The sequence below is a fragment of the Garra rufa genome, chromosome 22 (assembly GCF_049309525.1).
Source record: "Garra rufa chromosome 22, GarRuf1.0, whole genome shotgun sequence".
Taxonomy (NCBI): domain Eukaryota; kingdom Metazoa; phylum Chordata; class Actinopteri; order Cypriniformes; family Cyprinidae; genus Garra; species Garra rufa.
Genome location: NC_133382.1, coordinates 13417431 through 13430249, shown reverse-complemented (window position 1 = coordinate 13430249; position 12819 = coordinate 13417431). Strand labels below are relative to the sequence as shown.

Below are 12819 nucleotides of genomic sequence, written 5' to 3'. Positions count from 1 at the left end.
TTACAATACAAGTTGTGTCAAAGCAATAGTGTGTCAATAATGCAAAAGTTCCATGTTGCATTAAAGTCAGATTGCAGAGGACTCATCTGGTTCCCGTGGTCTTGCACCAACAGCAGTCTAGGTGAGGAGTTCTTCACTGATGATCTGTCTCTGGGGCTCATCTAGTTGATGTGGTTTCCGCTGACATTCGGGCTGTAGGTGCTGATCCACCATCTGCTCTTGGTACGACTGGCTCTGGGGGACTGCAGTGACCATTTGATCTGGATACAGACTGGATCTGGTGGCTACGGTGACCTCAGAATAAGAACAAAACAGACTAATATTAACATAGATGCAAAAGTTCCATGTTGCTGCAAAGTCAGGTTGTAGAGGACTCATCTGGTTCCCACGGTCTTGCGCCAATGTTCGTCTAGGTGATGAGGTCTTCACTGATGCTCTGTCTCTGGAGCTCATCTAGTTGATGTGGTCTCTGCTGACATTCAGGGCTGTAGGTGCTGATCCACCTGTCCATCTGGGCTGGGTACGGACTGGATCTAGGGGACTGCAGTGACCATCTGATCTGGATACATGATCTGGTAGCTACGGTGACCTCGGAATAAGAAAGAAAGAGACTAATATTAGTATAGATGCCATTCTTCTTCTGATGCAATGAGTACATCAGGTGTTATGAGAAGTGTTCCCGGTTCCGGTTGACCTAATTAATGCAGCCTAACAATCCTTTAACAGATTTGGATTATAGAAAAGTGTAGGCCAGATTAAAGAGATGGGTCTTTAATCTAGATTTAAGACCCAGAGTGTTACTAGTACCTATTACTGTTGCTTTTTTTTTTTTTTTTTTTTTTTGAACGATATTTGTTCTGAAATTTCTAAATAATTAAAAAAAAACATGCCTTCAAAGTTGTGAACTGTACATTTAAATAAAACTTTTACTAAGTCATCCATCCATATTCTATTATTCAGACCTCTTTGTTATAGGGACGTTGGGAGCTGGAACCTAACCCAGCGTCATGAGCCACAGGTGGGGAAACTCCCTGGATGAATGGCCAGTCTATCAGAAAGCTCACACATAGATCTTAAGAAGTCATTTTATTGAATTTCTTTCTTTGATATAGCATGAAATGAAAATGGTCAGTTTTACTTCAGCATAATCAAAGGAACAGTTTAATTCCATGTGTGATTATTCACAAGTATGCACCACATCCTACAAACTGTACAAACTGGCTCAGCTTACCCCACTCACACCTAATCGACATGACTCCAGTTGATCAGTCTTGTGAAAGTGAAAAACTGTGTTTGTAATAAACAAAAGAGAGTTTTAAGACTTTTTAACTTTAGCTTCCTCCAGTGGAAAAAGTCCGCCAACATGTTTGTTTAGAACTATGTTGGACTGTTTTAGCCTGTAAACTGTTTGGTTTGAGCATATTTCTCTCCTGATTCAGACAAAATGACCTTTTCACTGGATAAAAGCAATACGGACAGAGGACATATTTTATCCAGAAGCAATAGTTTGAAGTTAAAAATGTGTTAATGATGAATTAGTTTATCACAAAAACACACAGCTTATGGGCTAAAATGTGGATTACTTTCGGATTAACTTGATACTTTTATCAGCTGTCTGGACTCTCATTCTGATGTATGTGGGAAACGATTGAGCAAGTGAGGTAATGCTACATTTCTCAGAATCTGTTCAGAAACACTGGACTTACCTACTTCTGTGCATATTTATATAATATTTTGGGGTAAAATACTCCTTTAACATTGACTGCAACAGTCTGTATTGTAATTTACTGAGTTGCAATTGTTTGTCCACCCTAAAAAGTTTAAGGGATAGTTAAAAACAAAGCCAAAACGATTGTTCCACTAAGAACCTGCAGGCGGCAGTAACGAGCGACATAAGCAAGAGCACGACAGTGTCGTCACGAAGAAAAGGACGCTGCAGTTATCCTCAATGTCCATTTTCTTCGAGTTCGTATGAAGTAAACAGTCAAACATTCTTGTTTTAATGTGTTTGAGGAAATTATTGGGCTTTCATATTTGATTACTGCAAAAGGAAAAACACGCAAAGGTAAGTGGATATTCTTTTGTGGATTTTTGTGAGCATTAATAAAGCGGCTCTGATCAACGATTCATAGATGTACGTTACGTTACATTGTATTGCGGTCGTCAATTATTTAACATTATCACTCAATCGTTTATCAAAGCCTAAGGAAAAAACTGCCGAGGACACACACAATGGATGTCTGTACCTACAAATGTCTGCAAACTGAATTTGCGAAGTCTATAATACTTCCAGGCTCCTCCTATTAAAATTATATATTTTTTTAAAATAAAAATAGTACAAAAAAATAAGGTTCACTTTTTATTTGTATTTAGCCTTTACAAACAAGAAATGTGAAATAAACTATCAAATAAAACTCTCAAGACTCAGCTTATTAACAATAATATATTTCCATTTAAACTAGAACAGGCTTATTTAATTGAGAGAACTGTGAATAATCTAGACAAATATGTATTTTTTGACTAAAGACTAAATTAATTCCCTATAAAATCGCTTAAAAAGGGGGAAAGAAATCATAATAAAAATTATGCCACTAGGCCAACTAATTATTAATCCTCTTCCAGAAGGAGGTGCTGTTTCCCGCTTTTTCTTGGTAACATTTGGACACAAAGTAGCGCAGTGGTCATGAATTACTTTATAAGGGATTATAGTAAAAATTAAATGAAAATGACAGAAACTATTTTTTAATTACAGTAAAGTTTCCTTTTTAGACACATTCATTTAAAAAAAAAAACAGCGCCACATTTTGACTGTGAAACGTGCAGTGCTTATGTTTATTTAACGATGTCAAAGCCTTTTTGAAAATCTATTTGAAGCGGCCAGCGCTGATATTATGGCGAACATTTGCATGAACTGTGTATAACTTTCCAATGGCAGAGTTTATCTGAACTTATAAAATGGTTAGTTTCATTCCTCAATTCTGATTGGTCAGCAGCTGGGTCGTATTCATGATACGGCACTGCTATGACCCCTTCACTCAACGGTTTTGTGTATCATTGAACCCCCTTAGCAACCACCCTTAGCAGCGTAAACACAGCTGCAGCAGTTAGGGACTACTTTTTACAGCGGAAGGCAGTTAATGATTTTACTTTATGAAAACGTACAACTCAATATATATAAATTAATATATATTTTTGATTTTAATATTTTTATTGTGTGGTAACCATTTTATAAAAGCAATAAGGTACTTGAGGCCGTGGTGTATCATGAATAATTCACGGCTGAAGGGCGTTGTTAGGCACGACGCGAAGCTGCAACCCTTTCAGCACGGCCTAAAAACCCGAACCACTTCCACACCACTGAATTAGTCTTATCAACTATTTCGTCTGCCTTCTTACTTGTGGAAGCTTGTTCATCCACATCTGTATTGCGGTCGGGGTACTCATTTTGTAGCTAAAACTTTCTGTGATGGAGCTTAACCAACTACTGCTGAGCGCTGGCAGCGTACATCAGGTACGTCATCACGCAATTCTGTTCTGCTCTTTCGGCTGAGCATTGAACGTCATTCAGTGACAAATGCTAATGTATAAAATTATATAAATATGTATGTATATATATATCAGAGGTCGCGTTAACCGAAAATTGTCCGTCATTGACGGATTTTTCTTAATCAGTGACGGAAAAATCTGAAGGCTGTCCGTCATTTTGACAGATTACACTGTGGGTGATCTGTTGTAAATTGTAACTGTAATTCCCACCCCTGTCCAGTTGGTGGCGAGCGCGCTCCATTGTGGCAGCAGAGCACTGGATACAGAACAAAAACGAAACTGTCAAGACGAATCTTTTGCTAGCCTATGCATTTGATACGCACATGCGAGCACCCAGTATACACTACAGTGGTCTATCACGCCACATTAAAGAACGCCGTAACGGTATTTATTGCTTGAATTTCCTGATGAAATAGACAGAATTTGAAATTTGAGACTTTTTCATATTGAAAGTAAGAAAGCATAGTTTAATGGCTTATTGTGATTTATAGTTATGCGCACTACTGTTCGTGAACTGAAAACAGCAAGATCCACTGAGATTCATCTGTTCTCTTCATAAATAAGTGCATAAACCTATATATACAGTATGCTCGCCCTGTAGGTTCATGATTAAAAATGAAAATGTGAACAAAAATAAAAGCAATTAAATGTTATTATAATTAAAATATGAAAATTAAAATGACGGGTAATAATAGATTATGACGGAATTTTTACGATCCTGTCCGTCAAAATGACAGACAATGTTGAAGTTTAACGCAACCTCTGATATATATATATATATATATATATATATATATATATATATATATATGCAAATGTATATCGAAATATCGGAAATGGGTTTAAAAATCGTATCACCGTTATTGAAAAAAATTCTATCGCGATATTTATTGATATCCGATTATTGTCCAGCCCTACTCACAATTGTACATTTTATATCTCACAGTTCTGAGAAAAAAAAGTCAGAATTGCACGTTTATTTGACAGTCAGAATTGTGAGATAAAAAGTCAGTTACCTTTTTTATTTTTTATGCAGTGGCGGAAACGGGCTTCCATAAGGAACGCACTGAAATTTAAGTAATTGTTTATAGATAATCATGTGACCATGAACCACAAAATCACTCATAAGGGTCAATTTTTTTAAATTGAGATTTATGTATTATCTGAAAGCTGAATAAATAAGCTTTTCATTGATGTATAGTTTGTTAGGGTTAGGACAATATTTGGCCTGAGATACAGCTACATGAAAATCTTTAAAGTTGTCCAAATGAAGTTCTTAGCAATGCATATTACTAATGAAAAAATAAGTTTTGATATATTCAACGTTGAAAAATTTTCAAAATATCTTTATGGAGCATGATCTTAACTTAATATCCTAATGATTTTTTGGGTATATGTATTGCTACTTATACCCATGCTACTTAAGACTAGCTTTGTGGTCCAGGGTCACATATGGAGTTCTCATTCATCTGATTGTCATGTGACCTTTTCCACCCATCTGCAATCTGCCATATTTATGACCATCAAACACATGAACAGAAGGATCAAGAGAAAATATTGATCAGTGGATTCATCTCTACCAGGTCCAAGAAGACATTTTTACAACCCTGTTATCAAACACTGTATTAACATGGACAAAAATATATCCTTAATGGCCTGAATAAATGATGTTTGATTAAACAAGGTTCAGGAGGAGCACGATCAGATAATCAACCCATTCGGCACAGGTGCAACCTGTTTAACCAATCATTCAATCAGCGCATCCTCTATATATTACCAGCCGTCTTACCTCCATCCAGCGATAGTTTCTTGGCATCCCTCCTCCACCCCTACTCCCCACTTCTAATCTGTTTCGATCCTACACTAGCAGGGGGAGTTCTCGGGTTCCGGCCTGTATTCCGGCCCGGAACCCTTCCCCCGGACAGCACGCCAAAATATGCTTAATACTCGCTCAAGCAGATTAGATGTAAGGGTGAACTCGTGAACCACACCTACTTGCAAATAACAGTACTGTAACCAGACAGGGTGAATAAAAAATATGACTTTTTTTTTTTGTCTTTCTCTCTGTGGGTTGTTTTCAGATGGGTGAGGTGGAGTTGTCCTGTCTGGCTTATGCCAAAATGTACCTACATGCAAGTCAGTTTCCTCGCTGCAGTGTGAACGGCCTCCTGTTGTCCTCCAGTCCAGCAGGGGGGGCTATATGTATCACAGACTGTGTGCCACTGCTCCACTCACACTTGTCTTTAGCTCCAATCACACAGCTTGCTCTCACACAGGTAAGTGCACCTTTAATGAATGTTTGCTGTGGGGAAAAAAAAAAGGCCACTGCACTTAACCCAGCGAGTGCCATTCAGTTAGGGCAACAATTGTTTAAATTTCTGATGATTTTTAATCACAAAACTACAAACATTATGAAACATAGTTTTCCTTTTGTAGGTCGACGTCTGGTGTTCGCAAACGCAGCAAAGGATTGTGGGATATTATCAAGCCAATGCTTGTGTCTCAGACAGCAGGTACTCCTCTATCATTTTTCATCTTATCCAAGTTCATTATTTTCTCTGTGTTTTACTTTCATCTTTTGTTTGTTTATTTTTCCCAGCCCTACACCATGTGCATTGAAGATTGCAGAGAAGATCTTCGAGCAGTGTAACAATGCTGTTTTGCTTATGGTAACTTAGAAAATGTCACCTTGGTATAAAAGTTAATTGGTAAAGTCCTTTTTTTTAATGGGAGCTTCTGCCTTAGATTGACGGAGAAAAGATGTATCCAGGCTGCCGTGTTCCTCCGATCGTGATGTATGAGCGGAAAGATGCCCGCTGGGCTCTCAAAGACAAACACACGTAAGATAAATCTCCAAGAATATGTTGCTTTGTTGATGATAATGCTGCAGTGCAGATATTAATGACAGTTGTATTCTTTAGAATAATGCTTCGGCAGTGGGAAGAAACCTGTTCCATAGTTAATCAGCTGTTCAGCTCTGGTGATCAGGCGCTATTGGTGGACTTTGACAGCCATTTGGATGACATCACAAAGGATTGGACCAATCAGAAACTCAATGCCAAGATCATGGAGCTGGTCTCCCCAGCCAATGGAAATGTTTAACTATATAGATTAAATCTGTTCACCTCCTATTTTTTCCCCCTTAATATGTCGCCTCAAAATTGTGTTTTTAGGATGAGTTGACTGCGTATCATACCTAATTTTGTCACTTTTATGTGATATAAATGACGTTCCTAAATATGCAAAAGAGCCGTTTCCTTTTGATTGGTATGATATGATGCTTTGACCCTAAAAATAAACGCACACTAACATTGAGGTAGACTCTTAAAGGATTAGTTCACTTTCACAACAAAAATTTACAGAAAGTGTACTCACCCCCTTGTCATCCAAGATGTTCATATCTTTCTTTCTTCAGTCGTAAAGAAATTATGTTTCTTAAGGAAAACATTTCAGGATTTTTCTCCATATAATGGATATTGATATGGTGTCCCCATTTTTGAACTTCCAAAATGCAGCTTTAAAGGGCTCTAAGCGATCCAAGTCGAGGAAGAAGGGTCTTATCTTGCGAAAAGATTGGTTCTTTTCAAACAAATTGACAAATTATATACTTTTTAACCTCAAATGCTTGTCTTATCTCTGCGATGCGCATGCGTAGTCTGTGTGATCTGGGTCAATATAGTTAGGATATGTCGAAAAACATATAAGTGAACATACAAAGAATATCAAACGCCCTTTAGGGCGATTTTGAAGTTGAAGACAAAAATGAGGTGGGAGTTTTTTTGACATATCCTAGCTGTATTGACCTGGATCACACAGACTGCGCATCACAGAGATGAGCCAAGACTAGCATTTGCAGTTAAAAAGTATATAAATTGTCAATTTGTTTAAAAAATAACGGATCGTTTCGCTAGATAAGACACTTCTTCCTCGGCTGGGATCGTTTAGAGCCCTTTGAAGCTGAGTTTAAACTACATTTTGGAAGTTCAAACTTGAGGGCACCATACATATCCATTATATGGAGAGAAATCCTGAAATGTTTTCCTCAAAAAACACAATTTCTTTACGACTGAAGACATGAACATCTTGTATGACAAGGGGGCGAGTACATTATATGTACATTTTTGTTCTGGAAGTGAACTAATCCTTTAATACAAGCAGTAATTTTTTTTAGTAATTTAATAATAAGCTATTAATTTCATTTGTTTTTATTGATCTATCTATCCAACTAAACAATAAATTAATCTGTAGTCATTTAAACTGCATATTGTTCCTCAGGTGCTGTCATTACACGAGTTCTCCATTTTAGACTAAATACAAAAATTTGAAATGTATCAAGAGGTTTTATGTTGTTATGAGGTAGAATAGTCTGAAGGTTTTTGTGAGCGAGTCAAGCCTTTAATAATTTAGACATCTTTCAGCAAACTGAGAGCAAATCAAAGTGCTCAGAAAAGTTGTGTCTTACAGTGTGTGAATTTTCAGGTCTGTCTAGAGCTCATATTTGCTGTTCTGATGCCGTTTTTCCCCACTACTGACGTTAGCATTTCCTAAGCTGTATGACTGAACTACTTCTGTGGAAAATAAAAAATATTTTGAAAAAATTCTCATTTATTTATTTTTTTTGGCACTGAAGTGGTTTGTTTAACCCTTATGCGGTCTTCGTTTTGGAATCACACTCATGGTCTTTGGGGTCTCTAGTCAAGTCAAGTCAAGTCACCTTTATTTATATAGCGCTTTTAACAATACAGATTGTGTCAAAGCAACTGCACAGTATTTAAACAGAACAATAGTGTGTAAGTAACGCATTATTGTAAATAATCAATTTTCAGTTAAAGGCAGTTCATCAATGAATTCAGTGATATCATCGTCAGTTCAGTTCAAAAAGTATACGATATCGCTGGAAAGTGTCCCCAACTAAGCAAGCCAGAGGCGACCCCAGACAACAAAACTTAAATTTTGTAACAAAATAATAGTTAAAAAAAACGATTTTTTTTCTCCCCTGTTTATTAATGTTTTTACTCCACATTTGTGCAGTTTTCACAGTTTTTATGCTATTTTTTAAATATATATAAATATATATTTTTAATAGGTTTACATGCAAAAACAGCTTTTTATGTAAAATTCATTTTGTAAAATACCCACATTTTAAACTTTCATTCAGGGGGATAACATGGATAATTCAATATGGTTTAGTGTAAGATTTTTGCCCATTTTTTGGAAAATGCAGTTTTAAAAGTAAAAAAATATAACTTTTACCACTAGATGGCTGCAGAGCACTACTATTAACTAATTGCTATTTGACCAACAATAAGATATCTTTTCACAAGTTTTTTCAGTTGAGTTCATGTCTACATATTATGAAATCACAATTATTACAATAAAAAAAAATACTTTTTGACAAAGTTAAGCATTTTTTTGTACTGAAACAAAACCAGTTCTATTATATATTGAGTAGCAGTACACAACATGAACATAAGAATGCAACAACAACATTTTTTTTTATTATTATTTGACAAATTATAAGAGAGCAGTTTTTATGGTCTCCAAATGTAGTCCTGTGTGTTTCATGATATGTACATATGAACTCAACTGAAAAAAACTTGTGAAAAGATATCTTTCAGGTGGTCAAATAGCAAAAAGCATATAGTGGAGCTCTGCAGCCACCTACTGGTAAAAGTACTTTTTTTTATGTTTAAAACTGGATTTTCCAAAAGATAGGCAAAAATCTTACACTAAACCATGTGAAATTATCCATTTTATCCCCATGAATGAAAGTTAGACATGTGGGTTTTTTATGAAAGGGAATTTTACAAAAAAAAGCTGTTTTTGAGTAAAAACCTATAAAAATATTAATTTATTAATTTATATATATTTAAAAAATATCCTAAATCCTCCTACTATTTTTTCACACTATCATAAAATCAAGCTATCATTCCAATTTAATTTTTTATTTGTAGATCAAGATAGTGTTGACTGATTTGCAAAGTCTCATACCATTTGGACAAAGGGAACTTTTTTTTTTTTATTTTAGCGAACGCCATTCGGGGTCCAGAAATCCCCCGAAGACCGCATAAAGGTTAATAGCATTCTTCAAACTATACCACCGCCCCCCCCACCCCAATCTATTTCACTTTCATTTTGACCAGCCCTTTTGTTTGACATCCTTTTACACAGTTTCTTTCAAGAGAGCTAAAATGATGTTTGGAATTCACCAGCTGAGTTTCAAATTGGGTTGGTTGAACTAAAACCAAACCATTGCTTACTCACTTGATTACTGCAAGTTTAGTTAATCAAATCACAAATGAATCAGTCCAGGGTTACTGTCACATTAAATTACACTTGCTTTCTGTAATACACTCTAGGAGAGCACTAAATCACTACCATTACAACATAATTAAAGGGTTCACCCAAAAATGAAAATTCTGTCATTAATTACTCACCCTCATGCTGTTCCAAACCTGTAAGATCTTCGGTACAAAAAATATTTTTGATTTTCCTGACCCTCCATAGAAAGCATAGGTCCTTCCACGTTCATGCCCCAGACAGGTACCAAGAACTAAGTGCAAATAGCAATAGATTCTATTTACACTATGTTAAAATAGCAGGATTTTCTGATATTTATAATACTTATTGCAAATAGACACAATTATCTGCATCTTAGTATTGTATTACATTAATACAGTATGCAGTAATTACACTGTAAGAAGTTTTCACCAGATTGAACTTAAAAACCTAAGTTCAGCAGCTGCCTTAAGTTTTTTGACAAAAAAAAAAAGTCATTTTAACGTATTACAATCAAAATTAGTTGATTTAACTTGTGAGTTGACAGGACTTAAGTTGATTTAACTTAATATTTTAAGGCAGCTGCTAAACTTAAGTTTTCAAGTTGAAACTGGTGAAAACTTTTTACAGTGTACATACTGAGTGTAAAAAATAGTTTTAATTAAATTTATTTAATGCTACTGCCTTATTGGGACAATAATCTACTCTAACCGATACTTAATTTTCAACTTTTCAATTACGTCCTTAATTTTTTATTGAAAATAAATGCCTTTCTGAAAAAAAGTTTGCCAGAAGGAGGATTCTAACCACATCGGTCGCATCGAAAAGAGTGAAACACGCAATTTATCCTCTGTGCAACTGGAGCTGGCAATTAACAGCCATCTTTTGTAGTGTTGACTATCCCAGTCACACATTGGTGGGTGTAGTTAGTGTAAATAGCCTCTGCCAACAAATCAGACTATTTTCACTTAGTGTAAATAGACACTCCATAAAAGTAATGCATGTTGTTTACATGCAGAATTGTTGAATACGGTTATTTCAGTTTTCTTGGCACAAAAAATATTCTTGTAGCTTTAACGGCTACGATTAAGCTAGTTATTTCACATGGATCATTTTGTCAATGTTCTTCAGTGTTGTTTTCATCAACGATGACGATGACGAAATCATTTCGTTGACGCCACTTTTTTTCATGACGATAACGAGACGATGACGAGATAAAAATGACTCGTTGATGACTAAAACATGACGAGACGTGTGTGAGTTTTCGTTGACGAGACGAGAATAGACAAAAATGTTAGTGGGTGGTCCGTCAGATGTTTAAAATGCATGACATTTCCACTTATTGTGCATGCCAATTAAAACTTAAAAAGTATCTGACGCTATGGCCAGCAGTTTTAGCATTAAATACTCTTTGCTATACTAGTATGGCAAGCCGTTTTAGCATTCCATCCTTGTTTGTCTTTTATGTTTTAAAACATTCCTTTATTATTGTAATTATTGGTGAAAATAGTCGATCCGGAAGCTCACATTGTGTTGAACTATAGATCTGCTATTTTCAGAACTTATAAGTGACACTACCCAACAGCAAAATACTTACTAACCTACATTAATTTGTTAAAAGACTACTTTTTTCCCTTTTTTTGACTAAAACTAGACTAAAACCTTTTTGACTTTTCGTCGACTAAAACTAGACTAAAACCTTTTTGACTTTTCGTCGACTAAAATTGGACTAAAACTATCACATATAGAAGTGACTAAAATTTGACTAAAACTAAGAAGCATTTTAGTCCAAAAGACTAAGACTAAGACTAAATCTAAGATGGTTGTCAAAAACAACACTGATGTTCTTGGTACCTTTCTGGACGTTAAACATGGAAGGACCCTTGTGGTCTAAGAAGGGTCAGAAAGCTTTCGAATTTCATCAAAAATATCTTAATTTGTGTTTTGAAGATGAAGGTCTTATGGGTTTGGAACAGCATGAGGGTAAGTAATTCATGACAGGATTAAAATTTTTGGGTGAACTATCCCTTTAAGGATTTGTAGTTGTAGCAATCCCTATAGCTTCAACTGTGGTGCAACTTGGAGTGTGTCCTCAAAATATCCTGTGGTCTGTGTGTATCATGTTTTGTTTTTCAAGTTTGGACAATAAAAGTCAGTTTGTGACTCACAACTCGTTGATAAATAAACCCTTTGCCACCATTTACTCATTTTAAAATGGCTTAGGAATTTCATAGATGGAAATGTAACTGAAGATATACATTTGGGGCTTGACTCAAGGATTTGGGAGAAAAACAATTTGTTTCTAGCCGGTCACAATTCTGTGTTATGATCTAAAACATAAACTGCCTTAGAGTGTTGTGGTCAAGAAGTATTTGTTTGTAGGCCAACACGGAAATGAGCATCACCCTGGTTCCCTTGATGAAAATCCAATAGGACGTTTCCATTGGCCTTTGGATTATTGCATAAAATTAGCTTTGTGGGCTGCTTTTATGATTGATGTCTAAATACAAAATATTGGCTATAAACAAACTACACTACAATCGCAAGACTTTAATGTCAGTCACTAAGCATCCAACAGATTCCCTTTTGGGTTTGGAAGTGCAAAATTCTAAACCCTTTGAGGTTGTAAAAGCAGATTAGTTAGTAGATGATATATAATTTTATGCAACAGATTAAAACTTGTGAATATTGTGAGCTTGTGTTAAACACAGACCTTATTTCTACCATTTAGCCAAAAAATCCACTGACTTCAGAACTGTGAAGCAGTAAGTTTTAAATACTTGGGTTTTGGCCTACAAAAATGTCATCCCAGCATGTGTTTCTGTGAGCCTGAGCAGATGTGCATAATTGGGACCATCCTGTTATGTTTGGGGTTTCTAATTTGACATTCTCTGATGCCTGTACACTTTTAGGGCAGAATAACAAAGAGAAGAGGAGAAAGAAGAAAGTCAATACAAACACAATAAGGTTTCAACATCTTTGGTATTTGGACTC

At 35.7% G+C, this 12819-nt stretch overlaps 1 protein-coding gene across 1 annotated transcript; it reads left to right on the top strand.

Annotated features, from left to right (window-relative positions):
* The first annotated feature begins 1918 nt into the window (after positions 1 to 1918).
* Positions 1919 to 8144, top strand: emc9 (ER membrane protein complex subunit 9). The gene is made up of 6 exons (XM_073828439.1): positions 1919 to 2065; positions 5628 to 5822; positions 5983 to 6059; positions 6146 to 6215; positions 6292 to 6386; positions 6468 to 8144. Exons 2-6 carry the CDS (start codon positions 5628 to 5630, stop codon positions 6646 to 6648), a joined length of 618 nt encoding a protein of 205 aa, XP_073684540.1. The 5' UTR covers positions 1919 to 2065; the 3' UTR covers positions 6649 to 8144.
* Positions 8145 to 12819: the final 4675 nt, after the last annotated feature.

Coding starts and splice junctions, on each gene's coding strand:
- emc9 (XM_073828439.1), top strand. CDS start 5,628: ATGGGTGAGGTGGAGTTGTCCTGTCTGGCTTATGCCAAAATGTACCTA. Junction 5,823..5,982: donor CACAGCTTGCTCTCACACAG/GTAAGTGCACCT, acceptor TTCCTTTTGTAG/GTCGACGTCTGGTGTTCGCA. Junction 6,216..6,291: donor ACAATGCTGTTTTGCTTATG/GTAACTTAGAAA, acceptor CTTCTGCCTTAG/ATTGACGGAGAAAAGATGTA.